The sequence below is a fragment of the Hemitrygon akajei genome, chromosome 23, assembly GCF_048418815.1.
Source record: "Hemitrygon akajei chromosome 23, sHemAka1.3, whole genome shotgun sequence".
Taxonomy (NCBI): domain Eukaryota; kingdom Metazoa; phylum Chordata; class Chondrichthyes; order Myliobatiformes; family Dasyatidae; genus Hemitrygon; species Hemitrygon akajei.
Genome location: NC_133146.1, coordinates 35,931,236 through 35,952,153, shown reverse-complemented (window position 1 = coordinate 35,952,153; position 20,918 = coordinate 35,931,236). Strand labels below are relative to the sequence as shown.

Below are 20,918 nucleotides of genomic sequence, written 5' to 3'. Positions count from 1 at the left end.
CTCATTCAGTGTGTTATGAAGAAGACATGGCTGTGTGGATTCGGAATTGGCTTGTCCACAAAAGGCAGACTGTGGTGGTAGATGGAGTGTATTCTCACTGGAGGTCAGTGTCTGATGGTGTTCTGGGGCCAGTGTTTTTTTGTGACTTTTATAAGTGACTTTGATGAGGAAGTGGAGGAATGAATTATTAATCTTTCAGATGACATGAAGGTTAGAAGTGTTATTAATACTGTAGAGTAGAAGGTTGTCACAGTTACAACAGGACCTTGACAGGATATAGAGTTGGGCAGAGAATGGAAGATGAAGTTCAACTCAGAAAAGTGTGAAGTGATGCACTTTGGAAAACTGAAAGTTGCCACGCAAGTAGATGGGATGGTTAAGGAGCTATATGTTGTATTAGATAGATAGATAGATAGATACTTTATTCATCCCCATGGGGAAATTCAACTTTTTTCCAATGTCCCATACACTTGTTGTAGCAAAACTAACCACATACAATACTTAACTCAGCAAAAAATATGATATGCATCCAAATCACTATCTCAAAAAGCACTAATAATAGCTTTTAAAAAGTTCTTAAGTCCTGGCGGTAGAATTGTAAAGCCTAATGGCATTGGGGAGTATTGACCTCTTCATCCTGTCTGAGGAGCATTGCATCGACAGTAACCTGTCGCTGAAACTGCTTCTCTGTCTCTGGATGGTGCTATGTAGAGGATGTTCAGAGTTTTCCATAATTGACCGTAGCCTACTCAGCGCCCTTCACTCAGCAACCGATGTTAAACTCTCCAGTACTTTGCCCACGACAGAGCCTGCCTTCCTTACCAGCTTATTACGACGTGAGGCATCCCTCTTCTTAATGCTTCCTCCCCAATACGCCACCACAAAGAAGAGGGCGCTCTCCACAACTGACCTATAGAACATCTTCAGCATCTCACTACAGACATTGAATGACGCCAACCTTCTAAGGAAGTACAGTCGACTCTGTGCCTTCCTGCACAAGGCATCTGTGTTGGCAGTCCAGTCTAGCTTCTCGTCTAACTGTACTCCCAGATACTTGTAGGTCTTAACCTGCTCCACACATTCTCCATTAATGATCACTGGCTCCATATGAGGCCTAGATCTCCTAAAGTCCACCACCATCTCCTTGGTCTTGGTGATATTGAGATGCAGGTAGTCTCAATAGCAGGTAGTATTGGCTTTTCTTAGTCAGTGGACTGAGTTTAAGAGCTGTGAGGTAATGTTGCAGTTCTATAATACTCTGGTAAAATCGCAATTGGAATCTTTTGTTCAATTTCTGTAACCTCATTAAATGAAGGATGTGGAAAATTTAAAAAGGGTGCATAGGAAATTTACCAGGATGCCATTTGCATTAGAGAACATGGCTTAAGAGGAAGCATGAAGACAAGCTAGGGCTTTTCTCCTGGCAGTGTCAGAGAATGAGTGGCAACTTCATAGAAGTGTAAAACAATTATGAGTGGCATTGATAAGAGTGGGCAGCCAGGGTGGCAATGGCAAAAAGCTAAAGGACACCTGTTTAAGGTGAATGGAGGAAGTTTTAAGGCAGTGGAGGGCAGAGCTTGATATAATAAGGACTTTTAAGAGACTTAGAAAGGCTCACCAATGTCAGAAAAATAACAGGTTACGTGCTGTGCAGTCTGAAATGGTTAGATAGATCGTGGAGGTTTAAATCCTACACACCTTCAATCTTTCTCCAACCTGAGCATGCTGAATCCATGCTGCCAAGAACATGTAGCTTCCATTCCATTCATTTAGTCAAAGCAGACACAGACTCTACATCAATTTCCACTTAAGTTCATAGAATACTGCATTAAACAAAGTGATGTGAAATCCGGTCAGGACTTGGTTGTGTTTGTTGTAATTCCATACTCTCAACTTACTTTCTTTTCAGATTTAATTGAATGTCTAAAGAATGTCATTGAAAAGAAAACACAGGGGTTAGGTACAGTTACAATAAGGCTGTCTTCTAAAATTAAATCTACAGAAATAAAACTCTCATTCAAAAACAAAATATAAGTAGTAAAGAAATCCTACAAATCTGTCCTTAGATCCAGTGGAATCAATTCACTTTTCAAACAACAGATCAATGCACATGGGTAAATAATCAATCAATAAGTCGTGATAAGGGGAGACATTGTGCTAAAAGAAATAGATCCACATTTTACAAAATCAGTTCATCTTTAAATATCATTACGGTCCTCTAAGGAAAGGCGTAGCTCACAGAGAGTGCTGAGATATTCTTCATTGCCAGGATCAAACTCCAAGGCCTTTTCATAACATTCAATAGCTTTGGACTTGTTGTGGCCCAGCTGATGCAGTAGCCCTCTGGCACCAAGGGCCACGCTATCATGTGGATTCCTACAAAGGCTCCTGTCTGCAATTTTCTCCAAGTGCTCATAACACTGTTTCCACACCTTTGAATCATTCTTAACCTTCAGTGCTTTCTGGAACAGCTTGATTGCATTAAATTCAGACCTCCTCTGGTAAAATTGAAATAGGCCAGCCTGTAAATATATTTTCTGCATACTTTCTGGACGAATATCAACTAATTTCAACAGATCACCATAGATCTCTTCTGCTTTGGAATACTCTTCATTTCTAATACAGATGTCAGCAAAATCCAGTTGTGATTTAATAGCTGACTTTGGACGGTGCTCAAATGCCTTTCCAAAGTGATATTTGCATTGATTGAACAACTCTTTTTTTTGTTGGAATTCAGGGTTCTGAGGATCCTTGCTCAGAGGATTGGCAATCAATTCAAGTAGTTTGATTCTGTAACACATGCCCAATTGGTCATGCAGGACGCTAGAATGTGGGGAAATTTCTAATGCTTTCTTCAACAACATGATTGCTTTTTCCACATCCTTTTTTTGTCGGTAAAATTTTGCAGCGTTACGAAGCACTTTTGGATAATCAGGGGTTTTCTGCAATGCTTGTTCAACTAATTCATTTGCTTCTTTCTTTTGCTTGAGCTCCTGAAGTTTTAGAGCCAACAGAACCATGGCCAGCGAGTCATCGGGATCAAGCTCTAACACACGACGCAGATACTTCACTGACTGTCTCTGTTCACGATTCTCTTTGGTTCCAGAAATTGCTTCCAACCGAAATAGTATAGTGGCATATCCCATGTTCCATTGCACATTATCAGGATCTTCTTCCAGAGCCTTCTCAAAGCATTCCTTTGCCTCCTCATAATATCGAGCTGTAGATCTTAACAATGACCATCCCTTCTCCCCGTACACCTCGGGTATCATTGCTGTATAGTGAGGGCCATCACTGAGCGGTTTACAGATCATCTCCAGCTTGTCGAGATAGGACTGGGCCTCGGTCAGTTGTCCCATGTGGTAATGCACCCAGGCAAAGTTTCCATAGGTGATGATGCTTCTTCTTTCAAATTCATCTTCATGGTTCTCCCTCAGAATCCTTTCAGTTTCTTTTAAGTTTTGAATTGCTTCTTCATAGTTGCCCTGCAGGCAGTTTACAAAAGCCAGTTGGTTGCAGGACTGAGCTTTTTCCTTCAAATTTAGACTTATAGAATCTTGCAATCTGTACATCATATCTTCCAAGTCAATGGTTTCCTTCTGGGGGCCCCACGTGAAGTGACACTGAAGTTGATCGAGCTTCTCTTTCAGTAAATCTCTCGGTGTGTTGCTGAAAGAGAATAAAATTCATGAAAATCTATCTTTGACCTTCACTCTCAAAAACAGTCAGCAGATCTGTCTTGCTGGGTGCATTCCTCACCTCATGTCATTGTACTCAGTGTGGTAATGAGGCAGGATTTCATGATGGTGTGATTGAGGAGTGTGTGTGGGCAAGAGTCTATGTCTCTGTAAGCAATTGCACTGATGGATGTGCTAAACCTTGGCAATGGAAGCTGGACTTCAGACTTGCCTGCCTCATTGCCATGGGACCATGAAATTACACTGCTGGGAGGAGCAATAAAAGACCCTTCTCACATCAAACTGCAATAGAAATTCCCCTCCTTCTTGGACCTGCATCATTATGCCTACGTTCAATGGTCCGAACCAAAGTGTCTGCTGCAGGGACAGTTCCAGTGAAAGCCAGTTTGAAGAATTTTCTGTTATTTCCCCAGCACTTCTATCAACTTCATCCTAGCATTGCTATAGGTTACCTCCAAAAAAACTTCCAAGTGGAACGGAGCTAATCTTCAGAACTAATAGAAACTGTTCAACTATTGAAAATTGCCAAAGTTGTACTGGGGGGGGGGGGGGGTCAAATGTAAAAGAAGAGTACACTGTTGACTGGAAAATCCTTCACAGTGTTGATGTACAGAATGATCTTGGATTCCAAGTTTGTAGCTCACTGAAGCTGGCAGCACTGGATGATTGAGTGCTGAAGAAGGTACATGGCATACTTGTCCTTATTTGTGGAGCCGTTGGGTTCAAGAGTCAGAAAGTTACGTCAGAGATTTATTCATTGATTTCTGGTCATTGCAGTTTGAGAGGATGTGGAGGTTTGCAGAGGATGCAGAAGAGGTTCACCAGGATACATGGATGTTTTGTAAGGAGAGGTTGGAGAAACTTAGGTTGTCTTCTCTGGATGAGCAAAGCAATGAGGAGAGACCTGATGGAAGGTTTTATCATTATGGGAAGCATGGAGTAGACAGCTGCTTTCGTTCTCCAAAGGCAGAATGTCAATATTCGAGGGCATACATTCACGTGGAAAGGAGGTAAATTCAAAGAAGATGTGCAGGACAAGTTTTTTTTCCCCATAGTGAGTGGGTGGGTGCCTCAAATGTGTTGCCAATGGTAGTGGAGGAGGGAAATACAATAGAGGTGTTTAAATGGTTGTTTAATGGAATGACTGTGTACAGAATGGAGGGATATGGATTCTGTGCAGTCTGAAGGGCTTAGTTTAATTAGAAGTTTTATCACTTGTTTAAAGCATTGATTTACTCATCTAATCTAGTAACTTTTATAAAAGTATTCTTATAGATTCAAAGCAATTAGATAAAACATTCAGACTTCACTGTGATACTAAATATGCCACCTTCAGAGGCGTCCATCACCCTCCTAATTGTAATTGTAAAGCCTGTTACAAAGGGAAATTTTAAAGATGAAATGAAATGGTCAGCACACTGACCTGTTACTGCTTGGATGTTTCTAAGAGGAGCTTCAGAAGCACGGTGTGGGTCGTGCACAGTAACCTTCAGAGTGCGGGCAATACGAGTAAAGGGACTTCTGTGAGTTTGTTCTGTGGGAGACTCTCAACATAGGCTTTTGGCTCCACAGCGCGACTTTGGAGAAAGTTAATAATTCAGTGGTGAGGCTCATCTGACACTATTGACATCAGCGGTGATAAGGCAAATTGTTGGCAGGGGAATACATGGCAAAAGCAACAAGTCAGCAGGCAGATCCAACAAATGATTATGAATTCAAACAGCATTTTCGCCCAATTTGAGGAAGTGTCAGTTTAAGAAATGGGATGTTTTTCCTAGAGTATTGAAATTTACATCTGGAAAACTGCTCAGATTTTTGGATACATTAACTAAAAAAGGATATAATTGCAGGGAATGCAGCTGGCTAAATTCTGGAATGAGGGGATTGACCTACCAAGAGAGGCTAGAGAGTTTGAGGATCTTTATTCCTCTTTTGAGGAATGATGAGTGATCTTATTTACATAACCAAGACCCTCACTCTGCTTGACAGTGCAAATGTTGAGAGGAGAATCAGTAAAAAAAGAAACCACAGATGCTGTAAAACTAAAGTAGAAACCAAAAATACTGGATATACTCTGTAGGTTCAACTGGGAAACAGCTGCGTCCCAATCTTCTGGGTATTGGTTCCAGAAATTTTTGTAGATGTTGAGATGTTGTTACTAGGTTGGAAGAGTCACGAATATGTGGACATACTAACAAAATTAGGGGCTGGATATTTAAAACTGTGCTGTGTAGAAATTTATTTTAGGGATTCCCTAGAACTGTCTGCCCCAATGGAGGAGCAGGCAAATCATTGGTTATCGTCGCTGTGGAGATAGTCAAATATGTGAAAGAGATATCAAGAAATTTGGGCCTTTGGAGAACTGATACAAATGGTCTAAGGCCAGCGTTGATTGATCTGCCATGATAATATTCAATGGCAGGACATAACTTGAGGGTCCTGGTGCCTAGCACTGCATTGATTGGTTGTTCTTTTCCTGTTGTGTTTAGTGTTCAATGTGGTTGTGAGGAATCACGATGGTAGGATTGAAGAAAGGGTATGTAAATCTCTGTGTATGCATGCATGTGCATGTGCACATCTGGGCTTAAGCTGATAAATATTCTAGATCTCTGCCGCTAAGCCTGTTCTCTAATCATGTTGGCTCCCTCTCACCTCTGCCATTGGACCATGACCTCTCTCTGCGCTGGAGGAACTCTGAGGTGCCGTCCTCAAACTCAGCTGCGACACACATTCATTTTGATCATGAGTACACATTGGGCTGGTCTAAAAACTGTTGTCCGAACCCATGTCTCTACAGCAGACACAATTCCATTGAAGACCGGTATCAAACACAATCACGTCATTGCCTCAATTTTCTTTGCAGCATTGGTGAATGCCCTCTGCAACAAAATTTCCTTCAGATTCAAGATAATTTTTCAGAGCTAACATTAATTGCTTAACCTATTTCAATTTGTCTGAAGTACAACCACCTGAACCTCAGCAGTAACCTGCAATGTGCCAACACAGGCGGCTGCCTTCACAGGCCCAGTGGCCAAGCTGCAAGCCATGGGAAGCCAATAAATGCCTACCATTGCTGGAAATCTAAAATACCGAAAATTCTGGAAATATCCAGCAGGTTTGTAAGAAAAATCCGTTAGCAGGAACAGAGCTAATATTTCAGTTTGGGGGAGTCTCAAGATGGCGCTCATGGAGTAAACCGCATCTAGGCTTTGCTCCAAACCTTTTACGTTTTTTTAACCTACAAACACCCCTTAAACTTATTCTAAAGGGGTCTAAACATATAGACTTTTTCTTTTTAAACTATTTGAATTATTCTCAACTTGCTGAAATGTCTAAAGCAAAAGAACCGAAACAGATGAAAGAACCGATAACTTTAGAAGCAGTTGTGAAGCTTATAGAAGCTAAATTTGAAGATCTGGAGAAAAAATTATTCGTAAGGTTTTCACAGTATGACGAACGTTTGAAATCACTCGAAGAAAAGTTCCTGACCCTTTCACTGGAATCACAAAAACAACAAGCAAGCATTTTGGTTCTTGAAGAAGCCGCTCGTAAGAAGGATCGTATAATCGAAAAAATACAAGAAGAGCAAACTTCGACGTTTCAACAGATGGATCGTTATAAAGTTAAAATTACTGATTTGGAAAATCGCTCTCGAAGACAAAATCTTCGGTTAATTGGGATCCCGGAAAAATTTGAAAGCGGTGATCTGACCGTTTTCTTCTCTAAATTTCTAGTGGATGTCCTGGGCGCAGAGGTCCTGGATAATCCCCCGGTAATCGATCGGGCACATCGGGTATCACGATTTCAGGCAGATTCAAGTCTGAAACCACGACACGTAATCCTCAGAATCCATTATCCTCATATCAAAGAACGTCTGATTCGTGCGGCTCGTAAAAAAGGCATGATAACCTATCAAAACTTCAATTTTCACATTCTGGAGGACTATAGCCCGGAGGTATTACGGGCTAGACTGGCTTTTAGATCGGTTATGTCGAATTTTCACCATAAAGGCTACAAGCAAGCGCTGCTATTTCCAGCACACCTGAGAGTCACCCTCCAAGATGGAACTATTCGGCTGTTTAAATCGCCAGCGGATGCTCAAGGTTTCCTGGAACAATGACATTTTATCGGGCTGACCAATGTAATTTAGCCTATAGATTTGGATCTGTTATAGATTGACGTTTGGGTTTTTTTTTGATACGGTTTACATGTATTTCTTACATACGGTTAAAGCTCTCTTTTTTTGCTGGGCTTATTCTGACTTTATATTTTTTCATATTATTAATCTATTAGCGTTGAAAATGACCTATTAGGGTTTTTTCTTCTTTTTTGTTTTTCTTTTTTTTTAAAATCGATATACGCTCTCTTTTACACTTTTAACATTTGAATATTAAGATTGGGAAAAAAATAAAATGGCGTTTCTTCTTCCCGACAGACTCCAGTGTTTGGCGCGTCATAACTGTTTTGATGTGTTTGAAAGTTTTAAACTTTCATTTATTGTTTTAATTCTTTTTTTTTAACCCTTTTGTTTATATACATTTATAACACTAATTTTATATTTTAACTTTTGCTATATCAACCCTTTTTTATAATGTGGGTTGTTTGTATTTTTTTTAACTTTGTTACGTTCGAGTTGCCGTCTTGAGACAAGGGGGTAATTTTAGTATTAGATCGCTCGCTTGCCTCTTTTTGGCTTTTTTCCTGGGGTTTTGAGGGTGGTGGGAGGGGGATTTTTCTTTCTTTTCTTTTTTTCGCTTGCTTTTTGCTTAGTTTTATTTCATGGGCTTATATGAAACTACAAAATTGGCTGCAGTGCTGTGACTTCCGGTTTCCCTTTGAACTTACTTCCTTCTTCCAGGTTCATGAGTTCACTTTTCTTTCAAACCTATATGTTAACTGTAATATATATTGTCAATATGGATAAGACTATTAACTTTGTTTCTTGGAATACTAATGGTTTAAATCATCCGATCAAACGGAAAAAAGTATTCAAAGTATTCCATAGAATGAACGCTAATGTTATTTTTGTACAAGAGACTCATGTAAGGAAGGTGGATAGTCAGCGATTGTTTAGGTTTTGGAAGGGCCAACAGTATCACTCAAATTCGCAAGCCAAAGTGAGAGGTGTTTCTATTTTTATAGACTCATCAACTGCTTTTATACATCATGAAACAATTTCAGATCTGCAAGGTAGATTTTTGCTTATTACTGGTTTACTTTTTAATCAAAAAGTTGTTTTAGTTAATGTTTATGCTCCAAATACTGTCCTGAATTTTTTAAATGCTTATTTACATCCTTTCCTAATCTGAATCAATATAGATTGATAATGGGCGGGGATTTTAATTGTTGTCTAAACCCTTTGATGGATAGATCCAAGCCCACTCAAACTTTTCCGAACAAATCGGCTTCTCTTATTAATTCTTTTATGATTGATTCAGCTATTTGTGAAATTTGGCGTTTTCTACACCCTAATGACAAAGAGTTCTCATACTTTTCCCATGTGCATCATAATTACTCAAGAATTGATTACTTTTTCATTGATCAGCATTTACTTATAGATGTTATGGATTGCAAATATGACTCTATTGCTATATCTGATCATGCACCTTTGAAGTTATCTATTAAGGTGACGGATTCATATATTAGTACTAAAGGTTGGAGGTTTAATCCTGTTTTACTGCAGGACTCTGACTTTGTTAACTTTATTAAACAGCAAATTGATTTGTTTTTCTCAATAAATTCTACAGCAGAGATCTCTAGTGGAATTTTGTGGGATACTTTTAAGGCATATATTCGTGGACAGATTATTTCATATTCTGCCGGAGTTAGGAAACGAACTAATTCTAAAATATTAACATTAGTTGATAAAATTAAGGCAATTGACAAGATCTACTCATTGACCCCTAGTAAAGAACTTTATAAAGAAAGGGTGGAACTTCAAATGGAGCATAGTTTATTATTAACCTCCTCGATTGAAAGTCAGTTAATTAAATCGAAAGCTCAATTCTATACATATGGAAATAAGTCTGGTAAACTACTAGCTAACCAATTGAAAATTGTTTCGGATAAGCGACAAATTACTAAGATTCGCAAACAAGATGGTACTTTGACGATTGATCATAAAGAGATAAATAAAGCCTTCCAAGATTTTTATAATTCTTTATATCAATCAGAATGTACTAAGGACTCTTCTATAATGAATGAATTCTTAAGGAAATTGAATATTCCAAAAGTAACTGTTGAGGATAGTGTATTTTTGGACACACCTATTACGGAGTCTGAAATAGAAAAGGCTATTTTCTCAATGAACTCGGGTAAAGCTTCGGGTCCAGATGGTTTTTCTGCAGAATTTTTAAAATCCTTTTCTTCCATACTTTCTCCTTGGCTTTGTAAAATTTTTAAAGATACATTAAGTATAGGTAAACTACCACAATCTTTTTATGAAGCTTCTATTTCCTTAATTCTTAAAAAAGATAAAGACCCTACTGAATGTGCATCCTATCGGCCTATATCTTTGTTGAATACGGATTTTAAGATTTTTAGTAAAATTTTGGCTATTAGATTAGAAAATATATTGTCTCAGATTATTTCTGAGGATCAGACTGGATTTATTAAAAATCGCTATTCATCTTTTAACATTAGAAAATTAATTAATATTGTTTATACCTCTTCATCTAAAATCCCAGAATGTGTCATTTCTTTAGATGCCGAAAAAGCATTTGATAGAGTCGAATGGTCATATTTATTTAATACTTTGCAACATTTTAATTTTAGTTCAAAATTTATATCATGGATTAAATTAATATATCAGAAACCTTTAGCTTCGGTCTTCACCAATAATCAAAGATCCCCTTTTTTTCAGTTATTTCGGGGCACAAGGCAAGGTTGTCCTTTAAGCCCTTTATTATTTGACATTGCTTTAGAACCCTTGGCTATAGCTATTCGTGAATCACCCAATATTTTAGGTATTACCCGTGGGGAGACGATGTATAAGGTATCATTATATGCGGATGATTTGTTATTATATATATCTGACCCTGAAAGATCTATTCCTGCTATTTCTTCTTTGCTTGCTCAATTTAGTAATTTTTCTGGATATAAATTGAATTTTAATAAGAGTGAACTTTTTCCATTAAATATGCATACTTCAATTTATAATCAGGTACCATATAGAATTGTTACAGATTATTTTACTTATTTAGGTATTAAAATTACTAAAAAAACATAAAGATTTATTTAAAACTAATTTTTTGCCTTTAAAAGATCAAATTAAGCAACTTGCTAATAGGTGGTCCCCACTATCTTTGTCTTTGGTAGGCAGAATTAATGCCATTAAGATGATGATACTACCTAAATTTCTATATCTATTTCAAGCATTACCAATTTTTATTCCTAAATCTTTTTTTGATATAGTTGACTCTAAAATATCTTCGTATTTGTGGCAGAACAAAAATCCTAGGCTAGGTAAAAAATATTTACAGAAGCCTAAGAAGGAGGGCGGCTTGGCTCTACCAAATTTAAGATTTTACTATTGGGCAGTTAATATATGGTATTTGATATTTTGGACACAAGAATCGGCTACAGTTGCTGGCCCACAATGGGTAAATTTGGAATGTAAATCTGTGCAAGATTTCTCATTGATCTCAATCTTAGGATCTTCACTTCCTTTTTCGTTATTCAAAACGAATAAACAGATAACTAATCCTATAGTCAAGTATACATTACGAATCTGGTTTCAATTTCGTAAAATTTTTGGTTTGAATAAGTTTATGCTGTCAAGTCCTATAATATCTAACTACTTTTTCCGACCATCATCTATAGATCAAGCTTTTCTTTTATCGAAAACAAAAGGTATAACATGTTTTCGTGATCTGTTTTTGGATGATAACATTATGTCCTTTGAACAGTTATCTAATAAATATAATTTATCTAAAACCCATTTTTTTAGATATTTACAAGTTAGAAATTTTCTATATAATGAACTAAAGTCTTTTTCGAAAGAATGTCCATTGGACATTACAGAAAGAATTTTAGCTCTTAATCCTTGTCAAAAGGGCTTAGTAGCTATCATTTATAATATGATTATTAATGTACAACCAGATATATCAGAAAAAATTAAGAAGGAATGGCAGGAAGAATTGCATTGCCCTATATCTAATGAGCAATGGGAAAAAATTTTATCATTGGTAAACTCATCCTCTATCTGTGCTAAACATGCCCTAATACAATTTAAGGTTGTACATAGAGCTCACATGTCTAAAGATAAACTTGCTCGATTTTATTCTTATGTTAATCCAACCTGTGATAGATGTCATTCTGATATTGCTTCGTTGACCCATATGTTTTGGTCTTGTCCTTGTTTACAAAACTATTGGAAAGATATTTTTAATATTATTTCAAGAGTCTTAAATATTAATCTCCAACCACGTCCTTTTACCGCAATTTTTGGTCTACCAATGATAGATAAGAAGCGTTTATCCGCTTCATCCCAACGAATGATTGCATTTGTTACACTAATGGCTAGAAGATCTATTTTACTGAATTGGAAAGAAATTAACCCTCCAACTGTATTTCAGTGGTTTTCTCAAACTATTTCCTGTTTGAGTTTAGAAAAAATTAGAAGTGTGGTTTTTGATTCTTCAGTTAAATTTGAGGAAACTTGGAGACCATTTATTCAACATTTTCATATGAATTAAATGGTCTGATCCTGAACATTATTGTTACTATCCTGAATTGTGTGGATGGAGGTTGGGAGTCATCGGCACTACTGTATGTATTTAACATTATGCAATTGCCCATGTTGGTTAGTTTTTAGTTTTTTTTTAGTTGTTTTTTTTTGGGGGGGTTTCTCTTTTTTTTCTTAATTCCTTTACATTATACTATGAGTTTGGGAGACTTTATGTATTGATTAATACATATTTGATTGTTAATTAATCTATTATGTACTCTCAAATGTTTTGTACTTATATTTTACTTATGTTTTTCTTAAAAATTAATAAAAAGGTTTGAAAAGGAAAAAAAGAATATTTCAGTTTGAACATCTTTTGTTAGTGTCAGAAAGGAGAGAAAATTAGTTAGCTGAGCTTGCAGGCTGGGTAAAGTGAGAAGAGATGTAAAACTAGGTTGCTACGGGGTGACCTGATCAATGAGTGAAAGGGAGAGTTTAGAGAGCAAGATGTGCTGGATGTGGACTGTGCCTTTAAAAGAGAGAGAGAGAGGCGATAGGAAAACCGACTGCAGAACTGTTGCTTGCTTCTGGGTTGCCATGGTGAAGAGAGGTGGAGTTATTTGATGGACAGTTCGATGTTATGGTTTGCTTCGCAGCATGTTTTATTTAAGCAAAGTCAGACAACTTTCTCCAGACACACACAGTGGAACCTTGGAGAGCCCACATGGGTGGGTTGAGGATCGATCAGTGGCTATCATGGTGTGTAGAAGGGTGACCTTGCGGAGGCTACCGGTGTGTTTACCCGTGCCTGGGTGCGGTCCCTTTTCTGATAAGCTACGTTTGTGTAACTTAAGAGTGGTTCGGAGCTGACGCCGGAAGACAGCGGCACCAGTTTATTTGTTCTTCTCCTATGGTGGATTTTATCTTGATTTGCAAATACCCCTCTCTCTCAACAACAACTTTGTGCATTGTACTGAACTCTGTTACCTTACCATCGTAAGACTTTAAATTTTCCACCCGAATTTGAATGAGTTTGGGAATTATATTTACACACATATATGTATAACATCGCTAACTTTTGAATTACCTGGTTTAAGTTACTGTGTTAAGTAGTTACTACGTAATAAATAGAGTTTAACATCAAAATCAAATTCTAGGTGTGTTCTATTGCTGCTGATACTTTTACAGGGTTGCGTGTACGTGACAAAGAATGTAAACAAAAAAAAAGTCAAAGGATGTGGTGTTGTGAAAATGCTTAGCTGGAGCAGTCCAGAGGGAAATAAAAACGAAAACGCAAAATAAACAAGGTGGATTAATATCACAGATAGATGACAGATGCAGGAAAATTATATTTGAACATTATTTTCCACTGAGGTTGGGTGGGACTACAACCAGAGCTCATGGGTAAAGGGTGAGAGCTTAAATGTTTAAGAGGAGCATGAGGGGAAACTTCTTCACTCAGAGGGCTGTGAGATTGTTGAAGGAGCTGCCAGCACGAGTGGTGCACGTGAGCTCGATTTCAACGTTTAAGAGAAGTTTGGATAGGTACGTAGATGGTAGGGGTATGGAGGGATATGGTAACAGTGTAGGTCGATGACAGAGGCCAGTTTAAATTGGTTGGCATATACTAGATGGGCCAAAGGGCCTGTATCTGTGCTGTACCTTTTTGTGACTCTAACATCAAGAAGTCAAAGTCAGCATAAAATAAACTTAACTAGCTTATCCCTGCTGCCCAATATGCTTCAAAGACTGTATATTAGCCAGTTCCTGGCGCTGCAAAGATTACACCATATGCTTTTTGCAAAGTCATCCAGACTCATTGAAAGAATAAACTAATAAACACCAAAGTCCCCTCCCAGGCTAAAATCCCCATCCTTGAAGCTGCATGACCATTCATGACTCCTGAAGGCTTCATGTTATTCTGAGCTTTATCAAGAGAAAATCTTTCCAGGTGGGAAGAGAGAAAGGAGACACAAGAAACTGCAGATGCTGGAATCTGAAACTGCTGGCAGAGGTCAGTGGGTTGAGCAGGTCCTCTGGAAGTACACACTACAGTCCTGACGCTGGAGTTTGATCCGAGCTATCAACAATAGTTTTCCGCCTACAGATGGTGTCTGACTGGATTGTGTCAGTGTTGCAGACAGAAAGGTTCAGGGAAATGTTAAAAGTCTTCCTGAAAGCTTGCAACTCTCCACTAACTTTTGGGAACTTCTGGGCCAACAGTCTCAACACAGGAGAACTCAGGATACACTGTGGAACACACTAAACCCTAGTGCCAGTTACGGAAGGAGCATAGAGAGTGAAATCAAGTCTTCCTTAATCCCGAGGAGACTGCCCAAGAGGAAACATATATTTGACATTAAAACATATTTTGTTACAATGCTCTACAGGAAAACATATACACAGAAAGAGTAACAGTGTTCTTTACCTCATTTTCTTGATTGAAGGAACCACCTCAAATTCCTTTTACACTTCTAATGTCGAGCTAATAAAGAAGGTAATCAAAGCTTTGAAATTTTCCAGCTCAATTACTTGTAAGTTGTTTCTTTAGTGTTAAGAGAATTGACACTGAAAGTGAAACTCAGATGTACCTTCCTTCCTTATATCCAACGTCAGTGTGCAGGCTGACTCAAAATTACCTGAGCCAATGATAATCACAGCCTAGTTTCACAACAAACAAAGCTCAAGCTGATTGATTCACCTGAATACGACCTGGTAGTTTTGGTCTTTTGAATCTACATTTGCTTCAACAATTTTACACTGATAATAAATTTCTCTTTGTAAGGCTATGTAGGAGCCATGTATCTATTTTGTGCCTGTATTGTGTTTCGCATTTACTATGAGTAATGTGTGGGTTGGGGCATGTTAGAAGCGAACAGCACAATTGCATATTCACGTTTTGTCTTTGGTCAGTTTAGTCAAGTTAGAAGCTGCCCGATTTATACTTTTTTGTTGAATGTTGAAGGTCACTTGGATGCTCTTAAATGTGCTAATTTGAATACTTAAGCCAATGCTTGAGATCGTTAGCATTGCTATTATAATATTGTTAACCCGCTTAGTATCCTTGTATCGCTAGTTTTAGTGTTTCATTAGTTTTTTTTATCGTTGCACTCTGCATTCGTTAAGATTTCTAGAAGGATAGCTGGAACATTGTAGCTTTGACGGTCTCAGAGCCGTGAAGGTTTCCTGGTTATTTGGAGGCATCTCTGGTAGTTGAAATCTGTGTGCAGTGGCTTCAGGGTGCAGGATCAGAGGTATCAGGAGCATATAGTAAATGTTAGGGCGCTTTCAAGTTTAATCATCAATTGAGTAAGTTTTACGAGATATCTGTGTAGATTTAAAGCATTTGGATGGAGCTTTCCGTGTTAGTTCAGGTGCTGAGTGAACCATCTGGGAGGGCCCCACTATCCCCATTGTCTAGGTGTATTTGGGAAGCCTGTTAGTAAACCAACCATCTAAAAAGAAATGTAACTCCCTTATCTGGCACAGCTTGCATGTATATGAAAAGATGTTCAGAAACCACAGCACTGATTCTGCACAATGGTCTTTGGTGCAATCAATCTGAGGTAAGGGGGCTTCCATGCGTTGCGTCTGTGCGAGACTCTCAGCAGTTGGCTTTTGCTTCAAGTTTGCAATACTGGGGCAAGTCAGGTAAATCAGTGGTGTGTCATCAGACAGTATTGGTGAGGGGGAGGCGGGGAGATTGTGTAGAAGGTGCCACCACCAGCAGCAGCTCGAGCTGTGTAATTTTTGAGCCTGGTCCGTAGGCGTGGTGCCTTCAGGAGGCTGGGAAATTTGTGCGTGGCACGTTCAGAGTGGAGACCACATTGCAGTTTAAGTGTGAGCCGGCAGGGCAACATGGTGCTGGTAAGGACTACTAAAAGTATGTAAGTGCTTGTCAGGAATCCACTGCACTAAACTCCCTCTGGAGCAGACACTTCTTCTACACTGTTCTTTTGAGATTACAGGTCCTCAGAAAAGTTTAGTCAGAACTAAGCACTGCGGAAGAGAGGATTGCACCCGTCATGGTTCCCCATGGTCGGCTCATCCACTACGTCATGCTGAATGGGATCTAAGAAAGTTTGATCCATATTCTGGGACCAATGCTCTTTGTGAATTTTATAAGTGACCTTGGTGAATAAGTGAAGGTGTGGATTAATAAATCTATACTTGTACTTCTTCCTTCTTACTCTGACTTTTTAATCTTTTTTTCCCACTCCTGATGAAGGGTCTTGGTCCAAAATTTTGACATTTTATTCTTTCCATAGACGCTGCTTGGCCTGCTGAGTTCCACCAGCATTTTGTGTGCATGTTCCTTGTATTTCCAGTATCTGCAGATTTTCTCCTGTTTGTAATTTTCCAGAGATATAGGATGATGCACCATCAATAACTCACGCTGAGACTTAGGAAGTGAGATATCGGCTTTTATTGACTGGAAGAATAAACAGCACTACATCCTGGGGAAAATGAGGGAGAGCAGCAGCCCACAGTCGCCTTTATACAGGGGTCTGTGGGAGGAGCCACAGGAGCAGTCAGCAGGGTCTGTGGGAGGAGCCACAGGAGCAGTCAGACAGGTATATCTAGTTCACCACATTCACCCCCCCTTTGTTTAAAAAAAATCCCCAAGTATATTTACAGGTTAAGTCTATCAGGTGGTCGAATCGTTCGCTGCGATCTACGTAGCTCCGGCTGCAATTGCACAGGTGCCGGAGGTGGTGATGGCACAGGTGCCGGAGGTGGTGTTTGCACCGGAGGCGGAGAGTGGGTTGGTTCTGTCCCAACGGAGGTGTCAGGGATCCCTCGCGTGTGTGCGAGGTCCCCGGAATAGACGCGTACAAGATGCCCGGTACATGAGCGTTGTGAGGAGTCTGGGTGTGGCACGGTGTGTGCGGTGTCACCTCGGGTACAGGGTGCATAGTTACCGTGGAATGTTCGGGATAGTGGTCTACTGCTCCGGCGGGTGCCAGGTCGTGGACAGAGACCGTGTCCTCCCGCCCATCAGGCAAGACCACGTAGGCATACTGGGGATTAGCATGCAGGAGGTGAACCCTCTCGACCAGCGGTGAGTACTTATTACTCCTCGCATGTTTACGTAGCAGCACTGGCCCCGGGGACGTCAGCCAAACTGGTAGGGTGGTCCCACTGACAGACTTCCTGGGAAAAGAGAATAGGCGTTCGTGAGGGGTGGCATTAGTGGACGTACACAACAGGGAGCAGATAGAGTGGAGTGCCTCAGGGAGGACCTCCTGCCATCGAGAGACCGGCAACCCTTTTGACTTAAGGGCTAAAAGTGTGGCCTTCCACACTGTGGCATTCTCCCTCTCCACCTGGCCATTCCCCCGGGGATTATAACTTGTGGTTCGACTAGTAGCAATGCCCCTAGCTAGCAGGAACCGGCGCAACTCGTCACTCATAAAGGAGGACCCTCTATCACTGTGGACATAGCAGGGATATCCGAACAGAGTGAAGAGCTGGCGCAGGGCTTTTATGACCGACGTGGTAGTAGTGTCGGGGCAGGGAACGGCAAAGGGGAATCGCGAGTACTCGTCAATAATACTGAGAAAATAGACATTGCGGTCAGTGGAGGGAAGGGGGCCCTTAAAGTCAACACTCAGTCGCTCAAAAGGGCGGGTGGCCTTGACAAGCTGCGCAGTGTCAGGACGGTAGAAGTGCGGTTTGCACTCAGCGCAGATCTGGCAGTCCCTGGTCATCGTCCTGATGTCCTCCAGGGAGTACGGCAGGTTCCGGGCTTTAATGAAATGGTAAAATCGGGTGACCCCCGGATGGCAAAGTTGGGCATGAACGGCATACAGCTGGTCGAGCTGGGCACTAGCACACGTTCCCCGGGATAGGGCATCAGAGGGTTCATTGAGCCCGCCAGGCCGGTATAGGATATCATAATTGTAGGTGGAGAGTTCTATTCTCCACCGCAAAATTTTATCAGTTTTTATCTTGCCCCGCTGTTGGTTGCTGAACATGAACGCAACCGAGCGCTGGTCGGTCAGCAAGGTGAACCTTTTGCCGGCGAGATAGTGCCTCCAGTGCCTAATAGCTTCCACTATGGCCTGGGCTTCTTTCTCCACCGCGGAGTGCCGAAGTTCAGAGCCTTGAAGGGTACGAGAAAAAAAACGCCACTGGTCTGCCTTCCTGATTGAGGGTAGCAGCCAGCGCGACGTCAGAGGCGTCACTCTCTACTTGGAAGGGAATGGTCTCATCCACCGCATGCATTGTTGCTTTGGCAATGTCCCCTTTAATGCAGCTGAAGGCCGCACGGGCCTCGGCAGAGAGGGGAAAAGTGGTAGACCTGACCAGGGGGTGGGCCTTGTCTGCGTAATGGGGGACCCATTGGGCGTAATAGGAAAAAAAAACCCAGGCACCGCCGGAGGGCCTTGAGAGTGGTGGGAAGAGGGAGTTCTAACAGGGGGCGCAGTGTATGTGCGTGTGGTAACGGAGTATATGGCGAAGTCCCACCAAACTGAGGATTCCTGACAGTGAGTGGTGGGAGGGGCCCATCATATGCCATAGTCACACTTTTGAGATGGCTCTGGAAGTCGAGCCCCAACAGCACAGGTGCGCACAGTCGAGGCATGACCAGGAACGCAAAGTTCCCATATTCTGTGCCCTGCACCACCAATGTCGCTACACAACCCACCTGGATGTCTGTGGAATGCGACCCAGAAGCCAAGGTGATCTTCTGACGTGCCGGCCGTGTCACGAGTCCACAGCGTTTCACTGTGGCCGGGTCAATAAAACTCTCAGTGCTGCCCGTGTCAAACAGGCAGCTAGTCCTGTGCCCCTCCACCAGGATGTCCATCATCGACCTGGCGAGCTGGTGCGGAGCGCTTTGATCGAGGGTCACGGTAGCCAGCGTTGAACGGGGCGAGTCGGGGGCGGGGCCTCGTGACGCCGGCAAAGATGGCAGCTCACATCCGGGCATGCGAGATGGCGAGTCGGGGGCGGGGCCTGGTGACGCCGGCAAAGATGGTTGTCCACATCCGGGCATGCAAAATGGCGGCCCCCAGGTCTCAGACGCAGTGCTGCTCGACCCCGGGCGCGGTTTAGACTTACAGACCTTGGCGAAATGGCCCTTCTTCCCGCAGCTGGAACAAGTCACTTCGCGAGCCGGACAGCTGTTTCTGGAATGTTTCTGAAGCCCACAAAAGTAACAGAGTTTTATGCCCGGCGAATTCGAGGAGTTCATGATACCGCGACTGGCAGCGGCGTTGGTGAATTCACTCGGAACCGGGGAATCGCGCGGCTGGACCGCTTCGGTGTACAGCTGCGCAGCCTCCAACGTATCGGCCGTCTCTATCGCTGAGCGTAAGGTAAGATCAGCTTTTTCCAGCAGCCGCTGGCGTAAATACACTGACTGGACTCCAGTCACAAAAGCGTCTCGGACCAAGAGTTCCGTATGCTGTTCTGCTGTGAGCGTTTGGCAGTCACAAGTCCGCATGAGTGCCTGTAGAGCTCGGAGAAATTCAGCAGTCGACTCCATAGGCCGCTGTTTTCGTGTTGCCAAGCGGTGCCGGGCATAAATTGCGTTTACCGGCCGCAGGTACTGTCTTTTGAGGGCGGCAAGCGCCCCGTCGTAGGTCGAGAGGTCCCTGATGAATGAATAAACTTTTGGGGCGACCCTCGAGAGGAGAAGTCTGAGCCTAACAGCTGAGTCTGTGGCACGAACCTCCTCCAAGTATGATTGGAAGCATACAAGCCAGTGTTCAAAGGCAAGAGCTGCCTCAGGGTCCTGGGGGTCCAAATCCAAACATTCCGGGCGTAAAACGGTTTCCATGTTTTATTCTTCCAGTCAATAAAATTGATGCACCATCAATAACTCACGCTGAGACTTAGGAAGTGAGATATCGGCTTTTATTGACTGGAAGAATAAACAGCACTACATCCTGGGGAAAATGAGGGAGAGCAGCAGCCCACAGTCGCCTTTATACAGGGGTCTGTGGGAGGAGCCACAGGAGCAGTCAGCAGGGTCTGTGGGAGGAGCCACAGGAGCAGTCAGCAGGGTCTGTGGGAGGAGCCACAGGAGCAGTCAGACAGGTATATCTAGTTCACCACATAGGAGCAGTGAAGGGAACTCAGCCATGGGAAAACAAAAGAGTAAGGAGAAGTTAGAACAGCAGAAATGGAAGATAAAAACAACATCCAACAGAAAGGGAGTTTAAAGCAGGGCAAAGTGTCAAATAACAAACCTGGAGATATTGTGGCTGAAGGTTCAGAGAATTCACAACAACTTCTATGAATTTCTGGCACAAGAAATTGATCCGGTGTGAACCAGTTACTGAAGGATAGAGTCATAGAACACTTCAGCACAGAAACATGAACTTAGTGTGTGCCGAAACATTAATCAGCCTTGTCCCATCGACCTGCAACCCGGCCATAGCCTGCTGACCCACCCCATTCCTGCTCCTATCAAGATTTCTCTTAAATGTTGAAACTGACCACTTGTGCTGGCAGCTCCTTCCATGCTCCCACCAACATCTGAACGAAGAGATCCCCCCTCATGTTCCCTTTGTCATTTCACATGTCCCCTTTTACATTTC

The 20,918-nt window shown here is 41.6% G+C and overlaps 1 protein-coding gene across 1 annotated transcript; it reads right to left on the bottom strand.

Annotated features, from left to right (window-relative positions):
• Positions 1–853: 853 nt before the first annotated feature.
• LOC140715346 (interferon-induced protein with tetratricopeptide repeats 5-like) lies at positions 854–14,945 on the bottom strand. Its single transcript, XM_073027399.1, has 2 exons — positions 14,795–14,945; positions 854–3,669 (listed from the first exon to the last, which is right to left on the bottom strand). The coding sequence occupies exons 1-2, from the start codon at positions 14,797–14,799 to the stop codon at positions 2,199–2,201; spliced, it is 1,476 nt and encodes a 491-aa protein (XP_072883500.1). The 5' UTR covers positions 14,800–14,945; the 3' UTR covers positions 854–2,198.
• Positions 14,946–20,918: the final 5,973 nt, after the last annotated feature.